At 40.8% G+C, this 25446-nt stretch overlaps 1 protein-coding gene across 2 annotated transcripts; it reads left to right on the top strand.

The window, feature by feature from the left end:
• The first annotated feature begins 5617 nt into the window (after positions 1-5617).
• On the top strand, positions 5618-24288 carry LOC134619541 (SANT and BTB domain regulator of class switch recombination-like). 2 transcript variants are annotated; one of them, XM_063465424.1, is made up of 18 exons: positions 5618-5713; positions 5880-6118; positions 6312-6370; positions 6796-6956; positions 8019-8105; positions 8229-8339; positions 8555-8678; positions 8800-8952; positions 10665-10807; positions 10897-10993; positions 11082-11114; positions 11250-11349; positions 20313-20398; positions 20800-20828; positions 23588-23661; positions 23761-23849; positions 24063-24145; positions 24226-24281. In XM_063465424.1, exons 2-18 carry the CDS (start codon positions 5887-5889, stop codon positions 24260-24262), a joined length of 1698 nt encoding a protein of 565 aa, XP_063321494.1. In that variant the 5' UTR covers positions 5618-5713; positions 5880-5886; the 3' UTR covers positions 24263-24281. The 2 variants fall into 2 exon arrangements, with proteins under 2 accessions (XP_063321494.1, XP_063321492.1); XM_063465422.1 differs by having other exon boundaries at positions 24063-24288.
• Positions 24289-25446: the final 1158 nt, after the last annotated feature.

The raw sequence follows: 25446 nt of genomic DNA, 5'->3' as shown, positions 1-25446 counted from the left end.
CCCACGGCAGCACTCGCTGCTTGTTAACAGTAAGAGCGATACGCGCTTTCACGAATTAACTTTTTATCTGGTTATTTGAACGATATGACATATTTTCCCGATTACAAAGGAGTTAATGTGCTATTACAATTACAATGATTTTGAACAGATATTACTTTACTTATTTTTGAACTTTATTTTTTAATGGAATTATTCTACACCATGAGTAGTAATCTAAAATGCATTTTGTTTAATGATTTGGTTAACTGAATCTAAAAATAATTCATCTTTTAATTTCCATTTAAGACAGTGGTCCTCAAACTTTTTATATCATTCCTCACATGGCAGGAAGAAATATTTTCACACCCTATCTAAACAAAACAGTGACAAAAAGTTACAGTCTAGAACACAGAAAAAGCATGATTTTTTTTCCTCGCCTAATTTATAATTTTTAGCATATAACCCTCTTAAGAAAAAAAGTTTTATAAGTATTTTAAGCTCTTTGGTAGAATTCACTTTTACATATTATGTTTCATAATGTCTAATAAGCTTCATACAGTTAAGCACAATCACTACGTGACAGAAACACAAGCTTAATCTCTTTTAATAAAAATTGTATACAGCTACGCTGTTTATTGAATAAAAGCAAACAGGTTAGAATGTTTTTATTTTTATAGTGACTCAAAACTGAGAACGGACAGCTGCGGGAGTTGGAAAAAGAACTGAACCAATATTTAAAATATAATTGATCATTTCTGGAGCAGCCTTCGGGATCTCCACGTATTAACATGCTGTTTCTGCTCCCGGTGAAAATGTTGCCTTCTGAATTAAAATATTTTTAATGTTAAATGTAATTCAGAGTCAGCTGTTTAAATTAAAACAGAGCATTCTTCATTAGGGGATATGACAGCTGAAATATTCAGTTTAAAATCTACTGACAGCTCCCCAAGTAAGACTTTAAGGCTACGTTCACACGTACACGAGTATTTTTGAAAATACAAATTTGTCTATGAGTTTGTGCCTTTTGTCCACACCCTAAACGGTGTTTTGAATAAACTTTTTTTTTTTTTTTAATTAAATTTATGTATACTGTATGCATTTTGTCCATTCCTAAGTTGTAAGTCTACACTAGCCATGTGGCATGTGGGGACGTAGCCTAAAATGAAATGAAACAAGTTACGAAGCTGAATTTTAATTCAGCCAAACTAATTTGCTCAGGAACACAAAACGCAGAAATAAACAAATCTTAAGATTTAGAAGTTATCTAAGTGACTTAAATGTCATGTTCAACTTGAGTAGCGAAAGACTGTGGGGGATTTGAAAATGATGTGCCGGGAGTCCACTGTTCTTAAGAGGTCTCGTGAGCCTTGACCTTCCAGTCAGCTACACTCTTAAAAAAAAAAAAAAAATCAGTTAAAACACAGTATGTATGGTATAAATGTGAAGGAATTTTCCGTATCCGGTCTTTAAGTGATGACGTACAAACCCTGTTTCCATCTGCGTTTATTAAGCTGTTGTGCTTTTAATATGTTTCAATGTTTTGTATCTTGTTTTGTTTAACCTGAACAAGCTCCTACAAAAAGGCAGTGATCACTGCCGGCCTCTCTCGGTTTTTATTACCAGTATTCATTTTAAAGCTCCGTTTTTAAAATTAAAATTTAAGATTAGTCATTTACAGGTATTTTTCTGTATTTTTTTTAACTACTGTAATACATTGTGGGAGCAATAACCCTAAAAGGAGGGAAAAGTAAGCAAGTTCAGACATTGCACTTCTTTCATGCTTCATGTGGAGTTCGGACTTTGGAGATGGCAAAACTGCCTTGATATTTCTGTGGTAAATATTAAAACCTATATATTTTTTTAATTAAAATAATGTCTTTCAAAAGACATTTTTTTATTTAGAAAGAATTGTTAATTTATTTGTAAACTGGTGTGTATCCAGATAAGTCAGGGATATTTTGCTGACTCATTTTGAAAGTAATCATTATTTAGGTTTAACATGACTTAAGCTTTCCATTTTTTGTTAATATTAAAATTAAAATAAAGAAAAATAAAAATGCTCCAATTTTACCATTTGTGAGTTATGCTGTCGTTATGTTTTAGTATAGTTTTTGAATTGAGGACGATAAAGTCTTGTGATGTGTTCGTAAATGTCCCTGAATCCAAATCAGGTGTGTTTTTGTGTATCCTGTCTTTAAGTAATGACGTGATGAACCCTGTTTCCGGGCTCAAACTACCCTGCATTTAATAAGGCAGGGTAGTTTGGTAGTTTGTATCTTGTTTAATCTCAAAAAGCATCTAAAAACAGTCAGTGATCACTGTCGGCCTCTCTCCGTTTTTATTACTGCTATTCATTTTAAAGCTTAGTTTTTAAAACCTTGCGATGTAACTACAGCCCAGCCCATGCTGCACTATATGAATGACTAACCTTGTATTGTGGATTGATTATCTTAATTGTTCTCCCGACTGAAGTTTGATCCATTTACAGCATCCTGCCAGGCGATTGCATTTGTCCCTGAACATCGAGAATCCTCACGTTAAATTTTATTGAGTGTCAAAAGCTCAAAACAGAGGATATCGGCTTGGAGGGACAGGTATCCCAATATCTCTTCTGTGGAGATAGACTGCACGGCGGATCTGGTTCGCTGCCAGGTGCGTGACCGGTCCGGACCGCTAAACGACAAAGAACTGGTGCTTATGTACAGGATGGCCTTGGTGAGGTTTGTCAGCCTCATAACAGAGGGCAAAAAGAAGAGGAAGCCCCGGACGATGAAGATCGGGGCTAAAACGCTAAAGATTCCAGTGTGGTTGGTAGATCTGAGGCACAGGGCCACTCACTGGAAGGCTCCTCCATCCCTGAAGTCGTTGCAACTGTCACAGACCCAGTTCCAGGGATTCAGGGTCCGTGGGCAGTGTGGACTACTATTATAATCATTGCTGTTATTTTGTGATGTGTGTGTTGTCTGCACTGCTGCTGTTCTTGTATTCCCCATCCTTGTATGTATAGGCAAGTGGGTGTGTCTGTGAGTGTGGCTGAGTACTGGGTTCAGGTAGGCCTGGTGGGCGTGTCCTACCTAGAGGATGGCCACACCTGAAGCAGATGATGACTCACACACCTGCAGCTAATGGAGCGTCGTTGGGGAGCTTCTTAAGACTGTGGCTGAGCGCTCCTCGGCGTGGGATCGTTGTGTGAGACTCCACGTTAGTGTCGATTAATGTATAGTCCAGTGAGTGCATGCCTGCGGTAGTCGAGTGTCCTGACAAGTTGCCTCTTTGTTATTTTCTCCAGGAAGGAGCAGGGAAGACAAGAGCAGCGAGCACGGGGTGCGGGGAAACACAGGAGCAGAAGAGCACGGAGCACGGACTTGTGGGTGAAGACACGACACGGAAGTCAAGGGGAAAACACAGGGTTGATTCTGTGACTATTTATACCACTGTAAATAAACGCACTGTCTTCATCACAAAGTCCTGCATCTTGGGTCCTCATTCCCCTCACCCCCACGGTCTGCCAGCCAGACCGTGACAGCAACAGGGATGTGAGGTGGCCCTGGAGTGGCTCAAAGAAGAGCACTGGGCCAAGTATAAGGAGACTGACCTCAAGCGGCAGGAAGGTGGCATATTACAAAGGATCAAAAAGTTTGCCTTGCAGTCCAGGAATCAGTTTATTGATGTGCTGCTGGAGGATGGATTTCTGGTTCCTACTGTTGAGCAGCTGGAAGAATTTGGCTGTGACACCTCATACAGTGCCACTCTCACTGAGCCCAGATTGCCTAAAAAGTTTCTGCACTTTTGGCTGCCCCTGCTTTGGATCTTGTGTGCGTGTCTCTCTGTGCATGTGTGTTTCCATATGTGTCCATATTTGTGATTGTGTGGCTGTTTATATTTTTTTTTTTGCTGATTTTTTTTTTTTTTCATTTAACAAGTATATTTGAGGGACCCTTAGCATGTTCAGCATTTTTTCAGCTGTCCATTTTGCTTTTCCAATTTTTCTATTTAAGTTATTACTATTGTGCTAAATCATAGCATTTCTGCTGCTTTTTAATATTTCTGCTAAATCGTACTATTTCTGCTATTTTATGAGATTTGTGCTAAATATAGTATTTCTGCTAAAACATAGTATTTCTACCAAATATAGTATTTCTGATTAATTACAGTTTTTCTACCAAATCATAGTACAGTATTTCTGCTTAATTATAGTATTTCTGCCATTTTATAGTATTTGTGCTAAAACATAGTATTTCTACTAAATGTAGTATTTCTGGGTAATCATAGTATTTCTATATATTTCTGCCAGGTCCCCAGGGAGTCAATCCTCTGTGAGGACTGAGACATTCAAATTTACATATTAGGGCCTGCACGGCTTCCCAGCCAGCCAATCATATCTGAGGGCTGAGACATTCAGACCCTTTCTCAATATGCGTACTTGTGCGTACTTGCGTTCTCGGTAAGTTTAATCAGCAAGAACTGGTTTTATCGATAGCCTTACTCATGTCTTTCAAACTTCACACAGTACTGGACAGTACACAGTTCATTGTACATGGGGAGCAAGAGCTGTATGTGTGCATTTAAACCCTGTGAACCACAAGCTCAGGCTTCAGACTGCTCGAAATATGCTGTTTCAAACAGTTTCCTACACTTTTGGCTCTCCATGATGTCAGTGAGGGAGGATATACTAATTTTGGTCATCTCAGGCACACAGTTCTGGCTGTGAGCACAGAAGCCCCACCCACCTGCTGTTCAAACCAATAATCTTTCAGACAGTGGATAAACTCGGGGGCTGCACCGTGAAATTAAAGAATAAAAACGCACTGCAGGAAATGAGCGTAATAGGCAAACATAAGTATAATAATAACATAATTTATTGTGTTGTTACATACTACTAGAAAGTGCTGAGAAAATATGAAATTATGAAGGCTATTTATATAATTTGACCACTTTTGGTCTTTATATATTTGCCTGTTTTACACTGGCTTCCTTCTACAGTCCAAAGACACGGGAAGTCATATATCTTTCTTGAACTGTCATGAAATAATGAGGAATGCTGTCCAGTTACTTCTGAGATGCAGAAAATGTCAAATCTCAAAAGTAATCGAAAATGTATAAATGTATAAAAATAGCTCCAATTCCTAAACAGTTAATGCGATCCTGTTGTTAAACCCGCTGTAATTTAAGTCTGCATTTTAGTTAGACCTGCTAGCTTGAGTTAAAGAACCACTCAGATGGTGTATAGAGTTAAAAATACAAAAATTGTGATCATCCAGATACTTATTGTGGATGTGATTTTATGTGTTACAGTATAATCGATTGGAATTACTATAAAGCAGTTTAAATGGCATTCTACTCTAATCACAGGCTATATCATAAGTTTAATGCCTTTTTTTCTCTAAATTTAGAACTTCAGCTAACATAAACACATAAACATTTTTTGAATAAGAAATTTCCTTTATGGGTTACATGATGGTGTAAGTTCCAGCACAGCTCATTTAGTTTGCGGAAGTGCTCAGAGGCCCCTATGAAACACATAATTGAAAGAATCTAAAAAATTAGAGGGGTGCAGTAGCTGTAGCATGATTTTTGTTCTCATGCTGCATGACAACTTTACTTTTGTTTTGTTTTTTCCAACGTTTTTGTGTACAGGGTCCAAGTTGAAGTCCACAGGAAGAAGTGCTGCTGTGGAGAAGAAAGAGAAAGGAGTGTCAGCAGAGGAGGATGAAAAACCTCAGAAACCACGAGAGTACGCTGGGAGATACCTTTTCATACCACAGTGAACCGAGCTAAGAGAGATTCCTCACACATCCTTTGAAAATCGAATCTATAAACATGACTCCATGTTTTCAGCATTAATCACTCACACCCTGTGGATGAATATGATTGAATATTATTTTGGCTTTTCCCTACAGTCCCAACATGGTCATCCATGTGTGCGATGAGACCAAGAATCTGAAGCAGGACTTCACTTGTCCCAGAGATCTTCTGGTCAAGGAGATGCGTTACTTTGCTGAATATTTATCTGTGGACCCCCAGAGGTGGGAGGAAGTTGACATCTCAGTCCACTGTGACGTGCAGATCTTTGACTGGCTTATGAACTACGTCAGGAGGAACTCGGCAGGAGAGGGAAACAAGGACAAACCCCGACTTGGTAAAAAGAAACAAGAACAGAAAAAAATCAACATTAATACACATCCCTGAGCTGTCATTTACACCACCTGTGGCGCTTGATTTATTGGTCACTAAACGTGGTGTGTGTTTGGTGTGTCACTGGCTGCGTGTTCTGTGTTGTTTGTCGTTCGTGGGGTTTGCTCGGTTGGTCATGTGGTATTTGTCGGTTACAGAGCCCAGCAATGTGATCTCAATCCTGATCTCCTCCGAGTTCTTGAAGATGGACACGTTAGTAAGTGTTGTGACATGTGACGCAAGGTGTGGTGATGTGCATCGGGCCTTTTGTTTTTCAGCTGTGAACACATTTTCTTAGATATATCCAAAAAAAATGTTACAGCAAAGGTGCAAAAGTCTCACATTTGCCCTGTAAGGCACAGGCAGTGTGTAGAATGATAGTTCAAAGGTAATAATGGGTAATTGCTCCTAATCCACAAAAAAACAAGAGGCCTACACACAGTGCTTTGTTAAGTTAGTGTTGCATGAAAGTGCAGATATTCTTTTGCCCCCGTGCAGTTATGGTAGCAGTGTTTTCTCACCACTACTCTTAAGAAGAGCTAGAGCTGCTAAAGAAGTGTTGAAATGGTTTGGATGGAGCATTGTTGAAAGGACATTTCCCATTTTTGTTTGATGAGTGCTCTGTATATGCGTCTGGCTCAGGTGGAGGAGTGCATCCAGTACTGCCACAAGCACATGAGTGCCATTGTGGCTACTCCCTGCAACATGAACTGCATAAACAGCAACCTGGCCACACGGATCGCTGAACTCTTCAGCCACAACGAGGCCGACGACATCAGGGACAAAAAAGACAAGTTCAAAAGGTAAGAGGGGGGGAGCTGCTTTGCTTATTCTCGGCACCGTATTTGTATTCTGGGTCTCTGTGAATACAAATATTTGGACAAAGCTGTGAATCAGCTTTGCATCATTCGCATTTCAAAATAATCCTTTTTTAACGCCGGGCCTTGGCGTGGACCCTCAGTTAGGGTTAGTCTATCTAAAACAAGCCATTTTAGCTTCTTCCCCCTCCATTTGTGCTAACTGCTTCTGATTTGTTGCACATAGCAAACAGAAGGTTCGAACCGCAGAGAACATCTTCTTCTGCCATTAAATGCAGTTGTGTTTCAGTTCAAAATGAGGACTCAAATGCAGACAAGCAACACCAGGAACAACGTGGAGACAGGGAATGGAGACAAATATATGCACTGAGACTTTGTAGGGAAATGGGACACAGGTAGGAACAGGTGGGACAGGAAAAAAATAGGAAAAGACTGGGAATAAATCTACAAAAGATGCACAGGGAGAAGTGCCAAAAAAGAATCACAAAGTAACTATAGCTGAGACAAATGAAGACCACAGGCAAAGAAAGATGTTAATTAAATAACCACGAACCAAAACTTAAACTCATTCAGCGCTGACTGAAGCCTGAGCTTTTGGTATGAGCATCTGCCAGTGTAATAGTATATTTCCTCGAATTCGCAATGATCACAGAGAAGTTAAAAGTTCCGTTAGTAACACTATGACGGCTGCAGCAGTTCAGCTGCAGACAGATGGTCTCTTTAAGCTCCACAGATTCGATTTAGAAAACAATGCAGTGACTTCTCTTTTTAGCCAGTTCAGTCTAAAGATCTAGGAAGTGTCAGACTTTTTTACATGAGCCCTATGCTGAAGTTTTGTCAGGTTAGAGTTTCTCCATATAACACCAATAAAAGAAATATTGCATGTGTTGCATTAAATAACTGAAGCACAAGCACAAAGGCTACTGTCACAAAAGCACCTGGTATAATTTTACTAAAGCAACAGTGGCTTATACTTTTATAACCTTTTATTAAGATATATGCAATATCAGCTCAAGTTTGATCCTTTCTTGTCTTTCACCCTCAAAGCAAACTGTTTCAAAAGAAAATTGAGCGTCTCTTTGACCCAAACTACCAGAACAGAGATTCACCGGGAAATGCCTCAACTCTGTACAGGTGAGTATAAGATTTTTATTTTTGCATTGTGTTTATTTTTATGCTCTGACATGTGTAGCGAGCATGTGAATATTCTCTGTTAATTTAATTTATATTCTTTGTCATCCATGCTTTTCATCCCAGGTGTGGTCTGTGCCTTAAGCTGTTGACCAAAGACACAAAGAGGAAAATTTCTTGTGTTCCAGGCAAAATCAATATTGACGCTCGTGGAGAGATCATCTATACACACACCAGGTATAGCAGCACGTTTTAATGGCTGTTTTAAACCTTTTACTTTAACCTTTTACTTGATTGGCTGAGTTCCTGATCACAGTGTGTGAGTGATCGCGCGCGCGCGCGGTGTGTGTGTGTGTGTGTGTGTGTGTGTGTGTGTGTGTGTGTGTGTGTGTGTGTGTGTGTGTGTGTGTGTGTGTGTGTGTGTGTGTGTGTGTGTGTGTGTGTGTGTGCAGACAAAAGAGTTGGGATGTGCACGAATACATCACAGGCCTGTATGAGGAGCTCAAGTCCTGGGTCTTGGTTTACTGGAGAATCTGGGGTACCATCAACTACCTCACCTGCTTCCGATGCCAACAGGTTGGAGTGTTATAGTGTGTGTGTTGCACAAATGAGCAAAATGAATAATAAAGAGAAAGTGAACAGAGTAAGAGTGTGTGCAGGATATACTTTTAAAAATCATTTGTATGTGTGTGTGTAGGTGTTTGTATGTGCAGAGCTGACGCAGTGCAAGTACCACCCAGACAGCGTCCTGTACCATGGCATGGGTACAGAGAGAGGCTGGCACGGTGCAGGAATATATCCGTGCTGCAACCAGCGGGTTCTCCGCTTTGACCCCACTGGGATACCAAAGGTATGCATGTGCATGCACGTGCATGCACACAAACACACACACACACACACACTCACTTACCTATTCTAGGTGCAAGGTAATGCTTAATGCATTAATACTGCCTTTGCTTTCTTAGGGCACCTTCACACTTGGAGTTCATTTAACACACGTTTTATTGATAAAACAGGACAAGTAAATGTGAGGACATATAGACAGGCATACGTCAGTTATAGGCATATCTCACTTATTCCTTTTTCCAGTTCCACATCTTCTTCTTTCTTTTTTTTTTACTTTATATGATTAATAGCTCAAAATAATCCATATTTATCCGATACCGATATACTTGTACAGCTCCTTAGTTCATCTTCGTCTAAAACAAGCTGTTCTGCCATGCTCTGTCCTTTAAGGCAACCTTCTTCTGAGTGGCTGCCCCTCAAAAACAGCACTGACATCATTCAGAGGCAAGAGTAGGAGAAAGACTACTTGAATTGAGTGTGTAGATCAGGCTTAAGCCTGAACTTCTGGCTCACGGGAATTTCTTGTACATGCGTTGACATAGTTATTTGAAAATGAAATGCTTAATGCGACCATCCACCACTGTAGTAGTATATGTTAGTGGAAAATAATTTACCAGGTCCCCCTTAAGCCTCTGAGTTCATATCAAAACCACTATGAAGTGGAGCAGTACTCTTTCACACTGAGCTGATGCTGCTTCTGCTGCATTGCTGTAGCATACAGCTAGTTCAACAGGACCAGGATATCGTTCTATAATCTGGACTTGGTGGTGTTGGTAGCATCTGACTGATCTAAAAGGGGTGGTTCACGGGTCATGTGACTTTTCCCCAGAATGTTATTAAGAACTTTGTAGCAGAATGCTACACATGGTTGCACATCAGATCTCTGAAACTTTAAACTGGATCCATTTAAACATTAACCCTGTCATAAGTCATATAAAGAACTAAACTATAGCACCCTATAAAGGCTCAAAGGTTACTGCCCCAAAGCCTAATAAATAAAATGTGGAAATTGCTTCATTTTGTCGGTAGATCAAAGTGAAATTAGTCTGATTGATGGAACAGATATGCTTGGTGTGTGTCCTGTGTGCTAGTAGATGCATTTTCCAATGTAGAAAGAGTCTCAGCAGCAGAGTAGAATACAGTATAAAAACATTTCTACAATTTACCAAATTACCATAGATGCATTCCCACAGCAATACTACACAGTTTATGCTTCATTCAACTGTTTTAGTAAGGTACAGAATAACAAGCTGCACACTTAAAACACATTCCCTCAGCTGAGAATTTACATTGCAATGAAAACATGCTGTGAATGCAAGAATCAGTGAAAACTTGGGACTTCAAGCCAATTTTAACGCAAAACCTGGAGAATAACCTGAGAGTAAGGATTAAATATAGAACAGAAATTAAGCAGACTCAGTCTGTGTACAGATGTGATATTAGCTCAGCTAGCACTTCCAAGGCCACATCCCTCAGGTTTCAAACGTTGGCCCCCACAGTTTTGTGGTTACAGGCTAAAGACAGTTTTCGTTCTCATTTGCGTGCACCTGTGACGTGGTGCATGTTAATTAAACACTGTGCAAGCAGTCTCATTCTGGCTGCAGCAGAGTTTGTTTGACATCTCTCTCACTGGTGGGTAAAATTGACAAACACCCAAATTTACCCTGCAGAAGGAATCCTGATCCAGTTTGCTCGTGTTTGTGTGTGTGTGTGCAGGGCTGTAAGACGCGGGATCACATAGTGAATGTGCCCGATGAGGACAACTGTGAAGAGGAGACTTCAGCCCAGACCCGAGTCCTCAATGACCTGCTGCTGCACAGAGACGCTGTGTGTGTGTCAAACTCTCCACCGGCAGAGGGGTGAGTGTGTGAGGATTCTTTCACAATGTTCTTTTTGATTGTGTGTGTTATCGATACACTAATTGCAAATGTTCCTGTGTGTGTGTCAGTGCTGAGGAGAGCCAGTCCAGTGCAGAAAAAGTTCAGGACTGTGACGTTCTCTTGGAGCCAACAGTCCTCAGATCTCTGAGAGGAGATGGCAACACCGTAAGTCGCACACTTCCCATTTCTCTGTGTGCTTCTGTCTGTCTGCCCTCAGCCTTTCTTACTGTGTCTACTTTGTGTCTTTAACCAGTTTTCCCTTTTGAAAAACTGGAGTCTTCAGCTGGTAGGACACTCTTTTTTTTCATGATATCTGCTTACTTTTTTTAAATTATTCAAAATTACAAATGAGGAACCTGCAAATGTTGCTTTAGACAAGAAAGAAGACACTGTCTAAAAGCCTTGACCTTTGCCCTTTCAGAGACAGCAGTCTCTTTTGTCAGAGGATGAGGAGTACACCACAGGGTCAGAGGTCACTGAAGACGAGGTTGGGGATGAAGAGGAACTCTCTAAGAAGCAAGGTGGAGAATTTATTCTTGTTTTTTGCATCAGCTGGATCTCATTCTCTATTTCATACGGCTGAAGGGGAGTGTTGGGTCTGTTCCCACAAACCCCGCTAGTTCTAGAGACTTATTTACCATGAAAGAAAACAAGGCAACAGCGTTCGATCGATTACTTGCGCAAGGGAGGCCTTTGGTCAAGAACCAGCTCTTGGAGCTCACGCTCCTAACCTGTCTCCAGCCCAAAGTCCTTCAAAGAGCAGCTTCCCTCGCAGCTATTTATTGACAAACTGTTACAGTTCACACAATAGTTTACAACACGTACCTCCCCTCTTAACCCCCCTTGGTTACAAAGACGAGGCACTGTGTGTGTGTGTGTGTGTGTGTGTGTGTGTGTGTGTGTGTGTGTGTGTGTGTGTGTGTGTGAGACCTCCTGCTGGGCAGGAAGCTTACATCAAACAGACCTACAGCCCCTCACCCAAAAACTCAAGAATCTGAGGAGGGGGACTGTGGAATTGCTTTACAATGTAGAAATGGATGGTAAGCATAAAAATGACAAACATTTAACAATTCACTCTGACAGGGAGCCTTGAAAGTGCTTAAAAAGTCTGTGTGTGTGTGTGAGAGAGATAAAGCCACGCATTACATTAAAGTCACTGTTGCAGAGACAGATGTTGTTGACATAATTAACAGCTCTCAGTGTGCTTAAGTGGCTGCCAGGAAACACGTTTGTGTCCATTTGGGCTCGTGTGTGTGTGTGTGTGTGTGTGTGTGTGTGTGTGTGTGTGTGTGTGTGTGTGTGTGTGTGTGTGTAAGAAAGAGAGACTGAGAGAAGCTGAGCTTTATTCAAAGTGATTTAAAACAAACTGCAGCAATAAGGGCAAACTAGTGCACAGTTATGTTTACGTGACCGTTATTTTGTATGCATTTGTACAAAATAACTGTGAGAGTACATTGATAGCATTTAGCTTTAGTAACAGGCATTTGTACCAGTGAGAATGAAAAAGTAGGGGAAAGACCTAGTATGTAAGCACTGACTGGTACTGTACAGTATATGTGTGTGTGTGTTTTTATGCTCGAGTGTATGAATAAACGAGTCAGTTTTAAACAGTAGCAATTTAAACAGTAGAAGAGTAGCACTATATTTATAAAGAATTACAAACAACTATTTATGCTCAAATTAATTAATATCCAGTTTATTTCCAATTAGTTCCGAATTCATCTTGAATTCAATTTTATTGACATAGCAGCAAATCACACCATCAGTCACTTCAAGGCTGTATGTATTATTGTACGGTAGACCCTACAATAATACATACAGAGAACCCAACAATTATATGACCCCCTATGAGCAAGCACTTTGGCGACAGTGGGGAGGAAAAACTCCCTTTGAAAAGGAAGAAACCTCCAGCAGAACCAGGCTCAGGGAGGGGCGGCCATCTGCTGCGACCGGTTGGGGTGAGAGAAGGAAGACAGATGTTGTAGGTCTGATTGAAGGACTGATGTGATGGTAAGTTGACTGCTGCTCCGCTTTGAATATTGAGAGATTAGTCAATGGATTTTAAGCCCAATTGTGCCTAAGTTTAAGACCATATTCATTGGTTGTTTTTGTTGGTGTTATTACTTTGGGCTTTTTTCACGAGAATTGCTAGCTTCCCTAGAGTTTGGGACACCCAGACAATCAGATGATTGCTGAGAAAGCACAAGGTTTCATACCCCTGTGCTATTCATGTCGGTGCAGGATGGTCTCCTAGAGAGGCCAGGGTTGAAAAAAGGGATGCTTCAGAACCTCCGAGGGTGTTATGCGCTGATTTGCATCCAAGGCCAACATCTGTTTGATTAGCCTGACAAGTAATTGTTGGCCATTTTCAGGTCCTCGCCTAACCTTCATTAGTTTTTCGATGTCATCGAGACACTTAAGTTTTATATATCGAGTTTCCTTGGATTGATAATCTGTCTCGTATTGAAATTGTTCTTTGGTCTTAAATGTCCAGCGCTGTTCATTGTAGTTATCTTCGATGAAATAGCAATCAGTGTACACGCCAGAATCCAGAAGATGATCTGGTAGCTGACCCTGAGTTTCAGTTATGAATCTCAAAACATCATAATCGTCTTTCCCAGGATAGAGAGGCACCCCTGTAGCAAGCTCCACAGCTACCAGCCCCAGAGCCCACATGTCAATTGCTTCATCACATGGAATGCCAAGCATAACCTCGGGTGCACAATAACCAACCGTTCCCACACGGTCACCAAGAATCAGTGCAGAAGCGGGACGTGCGAGGCCAAAGTCTATAAGTTTGACTTTGACGGGAGACTCATGGCGATTCACAACCATTATGTTTCCAGATTTGAGGTCAGCATGCACTATTCCCACAGAACCCAGGTGGAACAGAGCATTTGCGAGCTGATGCAAAATTGGACTGAGTTCGCTTATTGGGAGACCTTGGTTATTCCGGTCCCCTATGTAGTCCCACAGGTTTTGGTCGAGGAGTTCAAAATTTAAGCAAATACGCTCTCCATCGAGGAAATAGCCGTTCCATTCAACAATGTTGCACCTGTCTGGATCCAAGCGTCGCAGCTGCTCCAGGATGAAAATTTCCAGTTTTGCCTGTTGCAGAATTTCAGGGTCGCTCTTGTTGACTTTAATAGCCACAGTTTGGTTGTTTTTTGTATTGCGACATTTGGTTACAACACCAAAGCCTCCTTCCCCAAGGAAAGCCTCTACCACGTGGTGATCTCCCAAAATGGTCCCTTCAGGTATTTCAAGCTCATCTTCAGAGGAAGATGATATTTCAGAATCATCTTCAGAATCGTCTTCAGGGGAAGATGATATTTCAGAATCATCTTCAGAATCATCTTCAGGGGAAGATGATATTTCAAGATCATCTTCAGAGGAAGATGATATATCATCTTCAGAGGAAGATGATATTTCAGAGGAAGATGGGGTGGCTGAGGTGTTGACGTGTCCTTTTTGTGGAAATTCAACTGAGTTTTGGAAACTGCAGTTGAATTTTTGCGATCCATGACTTTCCCAGCTTGAAGGCTGCTGAGAGACCACAAGGTTTTCTCCCCCTGTGTTATTCATGTCAGTGCAGGGGGCTCTCCCTGAGAGGCCAGTGTTGAAAAAGGGATGCTTCAGAACCTCCAAGGGTGTTATGCGCTGATTTGCATCCAAGGCCAACATCTGTTTGATTAGCCTGACAAGTAATTGTTGGCCATTTTCAGGTCCTCGCCTAACCTTCATTAATTGTTCGAGGTCATCGAGACACTTAAGTTTTATATATCGAGTTTCCTTGGATTGATAATCTGTCTCGTATTGAAATTGTTCTTTGGTCTTAAATGTCCAGCGCTGTTCGTTGTAGTTATCTTCGATGAAATAGCAATCAGTGTACACGCCAGAATCCAGAAGATGATCTGGTAGCTGACCCTGAGTTTCAGTTATGAATCTCAAAACATCATAATCGTCTTTCCCAGGATAGAGAGGCACCCCTGTAGCAAGCGCCACAGCTACCAGCCCCAGAGCCCACATGTCAATTGCTTCATCACATGGAATGCCAAGCATAACCTCGGGTGCACAATAACCAACCGTCCCCACACGGTCTCCAGGAATCAGTGCAGAAGCGGGACGTGCGAGGCCAAAGTCTATAAGTTTGACTTTGACGGGAGACTCGTGGCGATTTACAACCATTATGTTTCCAGATTTGAGGTCAGCATGCACTATTCCCACAGAACCCAGGTGGAACAGAGCATTTGCGAGCTGATGCAAAATTGGACTGAGTTCGCTTATTGGGAGACCTTGGTTATTCCGGTCCCCTATGTAGTCCCACAGGTTTTGGTCGAGGAGTTCAAAATTTAAGCAAATACGCTCTCCATCGAGGAAATAGCCGTTCCATTCAACAATGTTGCATCTGTCTGGATCCAAGCGTCGCAGCTGCTCCAGGATGAAAATTTCCAGTTTTGCCTGTTGCAGAATTTCAGGGTCGCTCTTGTTGACTTTAATAGCCACAGTTTGGTTGTTTTTTGTATTGCGACATTTGGTTACAACACCAAAGCCTCCTTCCCCAAGGAAAGCCTCTACCACATGGTGATCTCCCAAAATGGTCCCTTCAGGTATTTCGAGCTCATCTTCAGAGGAAGATGATATTTCAGAATCATCTTCCTCTGACGATGATATTTCAGAATCATCTTCAGGGGAAGATGATATTTCAAGATCATCTTCAGAGGAAGATGATATTTCAGAGGAAGATGGGGTGGCTGAGGTGTTGACGTGTCCTTTTTGTGGAAATTCAACTGAGTTTTGGAAACTGCAGTTGAATTTTTGCGATCCATGACTTTCCCAGCTTAAAGGCTGCTGAGAGACCACAAGGTTTTCTCCCCCTGTGTTATTCATGTCAGTGCAGGGGGCTCTCCCTGAGAGGCCAGTGTTGAAAAAAGGATGCTTCAGAACCTCCGAGGGTGTTATGCGCTGATTTGCATCCAAGGCCAACATCTGTTTGATTAGCCTGACAAGTAATTGTTGGCCATTTTCAGGTCCTCGCCTAACCTTCATTAGTTTTTCGAGGTCATCGAGACACTTAAGTTTTATATATCGAGTTTCCTTGGATTGATAATCTGTCTCGTATTGAAATTGTTCTTTGGTCTTAAATGTCCAGCGCTGTTCGTTGTAGTTATCTTCGATGAAATAGCAATCAGTGTACACGCCAGAATCTAGAAGATGATCTGGTAGCTGACCCTGAGTTTCAGTTATGAATCTCAAAACATCATAATCGTTTTTCCCAGGATAGAGAGGCACCCCTGTAGCAAGCTCCACAGCTACCAGCCCCAGAGCCCACATGTCAATTGCTTCATCACATGGAATGCCAAGCATAACCTCGGGTGCACAATAACCAACCGTTCCCACACGGTCACCAGGAATCAGTGCAGAAGCGGGACGTGCGAGGCCAAAGTCTATAAGTTTGACTTTGACGGGAGACTCATGGCGATTCACAACCATTATGTTTCCAGATTTGAGGTCAGCATGCACTATTCCCACAGAACCCAGGTGGAACAGAGCATTTGCGAGCTGATGCAAAATTGGACTGAGTTCGCTTATTGGGAGACCTTGGTTATTCCGGTCCCCTATGTAGTCCCACAGGTTTTGGTCGAGGAGTTCAAAATTTAAGCAAATACGCTCTCCATCGAGGAAATAGCCGTTCCATTCAACAATGTTGCATCTGTCTGGATCCAAGCGTCGCAGCTGTTCCAGGATGAAAATTTCCAGTTTTGCCTGTTGCAGAATTTCAGGGTCGCTCTTGTTGACTTTAATAGCCACAGTTTGGTTGTTTTTTGTATTGCGACATTTGGTTACAACACCAAAGCCTCCTTCCCCAAGGAAAGCCTCTACCACGTGGTGATCTCCCAAAATGGTCCCTTCAGGTATTTCGAGCTCATCTTCAGAGGAAGATGATATTTCAAGCTCATCTGAGCCAAAGGATGGGTTGGCTGACATGGTATAATGTGTCTGTTTGTTTTGTGAATTGGTGAGAAACAAAACTGAACTTGTTTTGGTTTCTGTTATAAAATGCTCTCAAAACTTCTCGAAAGGGTTTTCGTTGCTGTCAGGTCAATGTCCGTTAAGCTATAAAGTACGATAGGTGAGCGCGCCTATTTAAGGGTTTTGGGATCAAAGCAAAGTTGCCACGTCAGAAAGGATCAAAGCAAAGTTACCGCATCACAAGGGATCAAAGCGTTCTAATATGCGCGCATGCGCACACACGTGGTTGTTTGTGTAATGTTGTTCACGGTAAGAATTTTAAAAGGAAACTGACAGTTGCAAAACTTTTTGTTCGTTTATTTGTATTTGGGGTTTTTTGTTGTTGTTTTCTGCATACCATGTCAAGCTTTTCTGTATAAAGTAATGAAGAATCTTGGATTTTAATATTGTAGTGCGTGGATTTCGGATTTGGTGCTTAAAACTTCGTGAAACTGTAACCGTATTTCATTCACCATAAATAACTATCTGATTTTGAATAGTTTTCTTATCAGATAGAGAAGTCTAAAAGCAACATTTCTCTGCCTGGGCTGCCTTGTACCTCTGCACGTTAGTCTGTTTCAATGTGTGACCCCCCTCCCCGAACAGTCGGGGGTGAGTGATAACGTGTCCGGAGGTTGCCGTTTTAATGAGTGTTTGCTGGAAAACGAAAAATACAAGGAGTCTGCAAGACGGATTTATACGTTTTCACAATGGGGGAGTTTGCGTAAGTCCTAGTAAATAATTTTCTCGAGTGTGTACGTTACACATGCTAATTTTTAAAATTGTTTTTATGATTTTGCTAGCTAGCAAACTCGCGGGATAAATGATTGAAATGTACTCAGTGTGATGCAATACGGTGCCGCTATTATAACAGTTAGCTATTGCAGGGTAATTTATGGAATATGCTGTGAATTTAACTAAGATTACACAGCAGTAGCAGTATTGCGAGTTACTTCCCCAAAGTGAACGCTTTAAACGTTAGCCCGATGCTTAACTTGAAGGCTAAAAGCGGCGTTGTCACCAAGTAAATAGAATATTGATTATATTTTTGTGTATTGCTGCAGCTTTTTCAAGTATGAACTTGGTGCTTTTGGCAACCTTAGGGGGAAATAATGGTAATATGACTGATCCATATGGACACAAAGAATATACACTTTTTTGTGCTACCGAAGTTCCCTCGCTTTCATTCAAAATCTGTTTATCGTTAAACAACTTAAACATTATAATGGCTTCAAAATCACATTGAGGCCTGTGGGGCACTATCAGCCACTGAAACAGTAGACAAATGAATATTTCATACCTTAAGGCTGCCTGTTTATTTAAGGGAGATGAACAATACATTATAATTGTATATAATAATATCACAGATGATAGATTAAATAGGTTTTTGATAGATGCTTGTGTATTCTTAAAGTCTTATATGTTGAATTGAACTGAGTATGTCATCTGTTCAAAGCCTCTCCCAGTCAGTGCTGTTCTCTGTGCCTGTCTTACTCTACATGATGTTATTAGCACAAACACTTTAAAGGTGATAATTTAGGACTTCAACAACACAGACTGCAATGTAGTTAAGCGTCTTACAGTTAGTTTTGAATGAATGAACTTAAAAAAAAAGACAAGCAAACATCTGCCTCCTATTTTTTGTGTCAGGTAAGAAAGAAGCATAAATATCTGATGAGAAGACTTATTAATTTGGCCTTTCTCATGGTCTTACTGAGGGGATGCGAAATATGCATCCTTTTTTGGTAATGTGCTGGAAAAGCTTGAAGATGGAGATTGATAGTGCTTACAAATTGCTTGAATGTCACCCTGAAAAAGGTGTATGAAGTAAAATCTGATTTTGATGCTTTCAGCACAAAATTTAGTCACACAGGACAACATCTGATTTACCTTCATTGGGAAACATGTTTAAAGCAGGAGTTCAGTACATATTTTGTTTTTTGTACATATTTGTATAGATCTTTATGTTTATTAACTTTTTCTTATTGTATGTGTTTCATAAATTCAGGGCTACATCCTTTCTATGGACAAAGAGCTTATCTTGGAGCCTTCAGCTTCGTCTTTAGTACTTTCATAGGTGGATGTAGGAAGTAACAATAATATGTGATGATTATCTGTGATAAATGAAATAATCTTAGAATAATAGTAATAATGGATCTGTTCTTGTCAGGAAAATGCTTGTGCAGAGGTTTCATTGTGCTTGACACTGTCCTTATTACCACCACAGCTCTCAACTACTGAGCTGATGCATGCTATAGTTACAGCTGGATAATTTTTTCTCTTTCGTAAAGTGTTTTCATTGAACAGACTCGTTCATTATTAATTGTTTTACATATTTTGTCTTTTATGAACATCAACAAAAACACTGCTAAAATTAAAGTACTAGAAACAATTAAAATACAGTGTAATTAGTACTTTTAGCAATTTGATAGATGCCTTTTATTATATTTTTTAACATCAGCATGCTAAGGGACTTGTTTAGAAGAGACTGCTAATTTATATGCTAAAATATGTTTTTCTTTTTGGCCAAGTTGGTGAAAACACTTTATTATCCTCTAATAGATTTTTTTAAATGCTTGGTGATCATAGTACCCAAAACTAGCTGCATCAGGTACTTCCCTGAGAGGATCAGAAGTCCCAGGTATACTGGTATTGGGGGTTGCAGCTGTAGGGATGACTCTTTCTGAAACCTCCAGCTGACTGTTTCCTCTCAGCTGTAAAAGGCTGATGATTTACAAAACAGACACCGCGTCATTCAAATAGATGAGGCTCATCATACAATAAGAGATATTTTACTCTCTGAGCATTGTTCCTAGTGTCCATTCATCCATTTAGTTTACTCTGGTCTTAATAAAGAGCTTAAGAAGAGATATTGTTAGAACTTAGAAATAGGAGGAGCTATTCAGACGTTAAGTTTTTAATACGTATCGCTGGACAGAAAAAAGTGGCACACCTGTTCGTCTTCAAAACAGGTTTGACTGACAGGTTAAAAGCTTACAACACAAGATCCTGAAACTTTACATACATGGCTGTTACATACTGGGCTGAACTGGCAGCTTATCAGAAGTAGCTTTTGATGCTGGCAGTGTGAGAGCTGAAAATCCCAAAGTCATCCTATTTTCATCACTGACTGGTTTTAATCACGTGATGGCTTCAGGTTACCATGTGCTCTGACTAATGATCGCATAATGTTATGCTTACTCGTTTCCTTTAACCCCGACAGTCCTGTAATCCTCTCGTCACAGAGCGCCTCTTTAAGTGATTAAAGCAAAATGAGGACACTCGACGAAACACGATCTATTCATAGCACATCACCGCTGTTCCACCCTCATCGCCACCGCCTCATCTATTTTTAACATTTCATTGTCAGTCCTCACAGCTTAAGAATGGAAACTGAAGGCATTTCTCTTTTCAGCCTGCAGATGGCGCTGCAGTCCTTCACTACATCTCATCCTGTTTTTCTGTTTTCCAGCTGCTAAGAAGGCCAAAAAGGCTCACGGACCTTTGAAAAAACAGCTGTCCTCGCCAAACTTCCAACGCAAAGAAAAATCTGAGAAAGTGAGTCAGCAGTTTCATGAATATTTCACTGCGGCTCCTTAGTGGAGTCAAACACAGAGTTCAACCCAAATATCTGACACGTCTTATCTGTAACCTACAACAGGATGAATTGTTTTTAGCTGGGTCTTATAAATAACTGAAATGCCCTAAATATGGATACAGAACTGACTTTGTAGCATTTTGGTGCATATCTGATATTAGTGGACATCCTGCAGGAAAAAGCTGGATTTATTATTGATACTCCACAATATCTTATTGTGTCGATAAAAAGATCTCACACACTTACACTGACTTACACTTCCTTTTAGATATCCTGTCATAATTTTTTGCTTATCTTTTTTACTTCAATTTTACAACATTCATTATTTTGTCTTCAGAATGTGCTTTTTTCCCTCCCTCAGTCACAGACCAGGGACAACACGCCTTTCACGTGAGTAGATCTACATATTTATCCTATTTACAAATTAGCTAAGCAGTAGCTGTGCATTGAAGTTTAATTCTTTAAAATGTAGCTGGAGCTAGTATAAGGGTTCAGCACTTTGTATTAATCACATTCATAGACTGTATAGAAAAGATGGATGAAGCCACCATGCTCTCATTAACTTGTTGGTGAAGTCCCGTTGTGAGGGGAGTGTCATCGCCTTTACAGTCTTGGTGTTTTAAAACTGGGCGTGGCTCAGACTGAAACAGAATTCATGTTGCCACATCTGTGTTTGTTTGCATATTTGGCTAGAAGGAGTAAAGCATTATGGGTATTCAAGCTATCCAGACTTCACTTCAATTAAAAATTTCTTTGTCTAGCATGACTCGGATCTTGTCTGTGGCAGAAGAGCCACAGAGAACGATAGTAGCCCATAGACCAGCTGGTGCCCTCTGGTGATGGTAAACAGTTACAACAGGTAAACCAGTCCTGGGTAGAAACCAGTGGATCCGCTGAGCTCAGCTTTTAGGGTTTTCCATTACGTGGCAGTTAGGGCTGGGCCATATCATACCGTTCATGGTAATACCGGTATAATGTTGGGCAACGATAAGAAAATGAAATACCGCGATGGAATATGGGTAAAACGCACATGCGCAGTGCCTTTGTTTTCATACGCACATGCCGGAAAAGGCATGGCGGCGACAGAGAATGAGAAGGGCGAAAGCGGATCGTTGAATGAAACGGATGAACCAGAACTGGTTTGTAAAAATGCTGCAACTTCAGTGTGGAACTGGTTTAGCTTTCGTCCGTCAGATACACAACAAAGCACTATTTTTGGTAGAGCATGCTAGCGGGCCATCGTTATTACCGTGTTTTTTGGAAAATACGGCACACTTAAAATCAATCCTTTGATTTTTCTGAAAGTCGACAGTGCCCCTTATAATCCCGTGTGCCTTATAAGGATTATAAGGTTGTGTTTACTGACCTCGAAACGATTTTATGTCGTACACGGCGCTCGAAAATCTGTCAAATGTTTTAGTACGACTTTGCTAAGCTACGAAGCCGCACCGCTTGATGGATTGTCGGAGCATTACAGCTATCGTAGGCAGGAGCCTCGCGGACTGATACGTACTGTGCTTCAACATAATATTACCGTATTGTGTGTGTATAACCTCTTTTAAGTTTTGTGGATATTATACATGGTTATGCTGAGGATATGTCGGCCAATTTCCACTGGAAATGCCTTTTGGTTAAACTGTCAGCAAGGATTTTGCACTGTTAAATTTTTATATAACTTTAATGCACATAAAAAACAGCTGCTTGTTTAAGTGAAAATACATAGATTTTTTTTTGCACTAATAAAGTTGTGGAGTTGTAAAGTATTTTGTCTAGTGTCAATTATATCATCAGTTATGTCGTTATCGCAAATTTTCAATTGTATATCTTGATAAATATTTTTGGTCATATCGCCCTGCTCTAGTGGTAGTACTTGGTACCAGGTAATGTTTTTGTAGTTTCTCAGCCGAGTTTCCAAGTGATCCAAATCAATTTGAAAACAGACATCAACAGACTGCGTGCCACCGATTGGCCAGTTAGTGACTTCAGACTCCTTCACAAAAATCAAAACTGACATTTTTGAAATCCGGCAGTGAGGGAAATAGCTATACAAAACCCACCTCCGACCTTCAGCCCAACCAGTCTGGTTTTAACATTAGAACTTTCTTTTTTGATAAGGCTTATGGTCAGGGCTGGATCAAGTGACCCAGAATCCTACCTTAGTTACCCTGCAATAGGCTTAGGCCCTTGGGGTTTCCCATGATGCACTGCTTCTACTTTACTCACCTCTTTGCACTCTCTGTGTTTATACATCCCTCTGCATTTAATTCTTAGTTATTATCAATCTAAGCTGTCCTCCACAGTTTCTTTTCTCCTGCCTCATGCCCAGCCGGTGGTGGCAGAAGGCCGCCCCTTCCTGAGCCTGGTTCTGCCGGAGGTTTCTTCCTGTTAAAAGGGAATTTTTTTCTTCCCACTGTCACCAGGTGCTTACTTGAAGGGGGTCATTTGATTGTTGGAGTTTTCTCTGTATTATTGTAGGAACTATGCCTTACAATATAAAGTGTCCTGAAGCCACTGTTGTTGGGATCTGGTACTATATAAATAAAGTTTAATTTTAAGTTGATATAGTGACTCTTCTGAGAATCATTAGTCCCAGTCAGTAATCATTTTGCCATCTTTATGTGGAAGTTAGCAGGATCTGACCTTTGGTATCAAGAATGTCAACAGCAACTAGTCAGAGGTGTGTTTTGGTGTTTTTTGATTTGAAATGTTTCTCCTTCAGTCTGCATTTGCGCCATGTTCACTGCATGTGGGAAGGCGCTCTGTGTCCTGATTGGTCGTCGTCACAGGCACAAGTTACTTTGACTCAGGAGTTCCAGGTAAGGTGTGGAGAATCAGGCAGGACATTGTCCTTGGCTGCCCTTTCTCACACTTAACTGGAGATAGTCCGCTTAAGCTGGGTACTCACCCTGGGAAAAATACTCTGTGGTTAAGGGGAAGCTGCTCCTTTTCAGTCCCTGTTTGTTCCAGGTGGGGCTGAAAGTGTACGGCACGAACCTGATATAACAACGTATTCATGCTCTGAACTAATTTCTCTGCTGTAAATCTGGATCAATAACATTGATTTAAAAAAAAAAAGTATAATCTATTTCTCGTGTTTGCTGTTTGAAGTTAACTGGTGCTCGCTCTGTGGGTGTTTGTGTGTGTTGTAGAGTAAGCGTCCAGAAGAGTAAGTGGGACAGCTCTCGCTCTATGCGCTACAACCAGGACGCTCAGCGAGAGGAAGGTAAAGGAGGACTCATTGATGCTTTTCTATTTTAAGCCACTGAGTCAGACTACGTTCTTTCAGTCTTGCATTAACCATGCTTTTTTGCGTGTTAACCAGACCAGCGCCGCATGGTGGAGATCATTGGCTACCTGACAAAGATGAGGTTTGGAGACCAGGAACAGAGTAAATCCAAGGATACTAAAGAGGTGGCTGTTTATTTACTGTACACCTAAAATGAGATTGATTGTCAGGGTGCAGGAAATGTGACTTTGACCAGGATTTATTGTCTTTCTTCACATCATGTGGTCAAGATTGGTGCTGAGCTGTCAGACCTGCTGTCCTTGTTTTTGCAGCTGCCTCATGTTGGATTGTTTTTCTTCCGGACTGTGTGTGTGTGTGTGTGTGTGTGTGTGTTACAGCCTGCAGGGGGGATCTACTCCAGACTTGAAGTGCAATTTAGGAGCTCCTCTCAAGTCAGACACAGTTCAGAAAAGACACCCAGGTACATTTACAGTGTTACACACACACACCCTGGTGTCTCACTCAATAACTAAGCACTTTTTTCTGTCTTTACCTCTGCAGGTCTAAAACACGCTACGCTCAAATCCGAACAACATAAACAAGCTAATGGGGGGGGGGAAAAGGCAGTGGAGCTGCTAAATAGACCAGCATTAAACCCGATGAAGAGGACAGAGACTCGCTCCTCAACCCCAGCACTTGTCAGCCCCCCCGCCCCTGCTTAACTCAGGTGACTATGTATGGATCACCGTCAACCACATCTCCTCTCATTCGGCCCACTGTGTTTGTTCAGCTGCATCCAGTCCACAAAAACAACAAGCAGAACTGTGGACCCAGCTCGGCTCATTAGAAATGCACTTTGACTTTCCTCAGTGTTTCTTCAAAGACGGACAGGTGGGGATTTCTACAGAAGGCAACTGGAGAAAAGTATGGAAGTCCACTCATGCCAGTGGGAAAAGAAAAAGTCATTTGTATTTCAGAAAATATATTTCATAGCAATGACAAACATGTATCTTATTGTAAAATACATAGTTTCTGTCTGTCCACCAACTCCTACACAATCAGGAGTTAATCAACCAAACTTGGCACACAGGTACATCTTAGGCCCCTATACGTTCTTACCTATATCAGATACTATGGTGTAATCACATTACGCAACTACCTACTGACCAACTAAAAGGACACACTTTGTGTCTATGCACCTATCTCACCTTATACAAGCATTGTATCATTTCAGTTTCACAACAGTAGCATCTCATTTACATCAGATGTTATAGTTGTGAATATTTTGATATGCAATATCATCGTGTTGCTTGGCAACCACCTGGTAACAGAATAAAATGACATTTATGTAGTAGAGCAGGACATGGGATGTAGTAGTAAAGGTAAATTTAAAAAATAAAGAAATTACAAAAATGCCACAACAGAAAAAAGTTTTGATGTAAAAAAAAAAGAAAAGAAAAAAAGCATAAATCAAATTGACTTGAACTGAGGAAAAAAAACTACATCAGGATACTGGAAAACATGTGTGTCTAAAGCTCCAATGACATTTTTTTAAATGCTAAATTGAGATCAAATTTAATTTTGAGGTTAAGAAGTAAAATTGAGATAAATGTATTATATGTTATATGAACATCGGTCAAAAAGATGTCATGAGAAAAATTTATGAAAAAAAAAATTCATTTTCTTAAACTGGCAGTGATTATCTTCCTGGATACCTAGTTGAAGATGTTTTCCTTCTTAAACTGACATCTTTTATTTCCACCGTAGTGGAAGGTCAGAGAT

The sequence above is a fragment of the Pelmatolapia mariae genome, linkage group LG20 (genome assembly GCF_036321145.2).
Source record: "Pelmatolapia mariae isolate MD_Pm_ZW linkage group LG20, Pm_UMD_F_2, whole genome shotgun sequence".
In the NCBI taxonomy this organism is placed as follows: domain Eukaryota; kingdom Metazoa; phylum Chordata; class Actinopteri; order Cichliformes; family Cichlidae; genus Pelmatolapia; species Pelmatolapia mariae.
Note: the sequence above shows the minus strand (reverse complement) of the source record. Positions and strands in the feature narration are given on the sequence as shown.

Bases quoted from the DNA above. Each gene is read 5' to 3' on its own strand.
- LOC134619541 (XM_063465422.1), top strand. From the start codon at position 5,887: ATGGTCATCCATGTGTGCGATGAGACCAAGAATCTGAAGCAGGACTTC. The intron at 6,119-6,311 runs GTAAAAAGAAAC...TGTCGGTTACAG, and splicing joins CAAGGACAAACCCCGACTTG to AGCCCAGCAATGTGATCTCA. The intron at 6,371-6,795 runs GTAAGTGTTGTG...CGTCTGGCTCAG, and splicing joins TCTTGAAGATGGACACGTTA to GTGGAGGAGTGCATCCAGTA.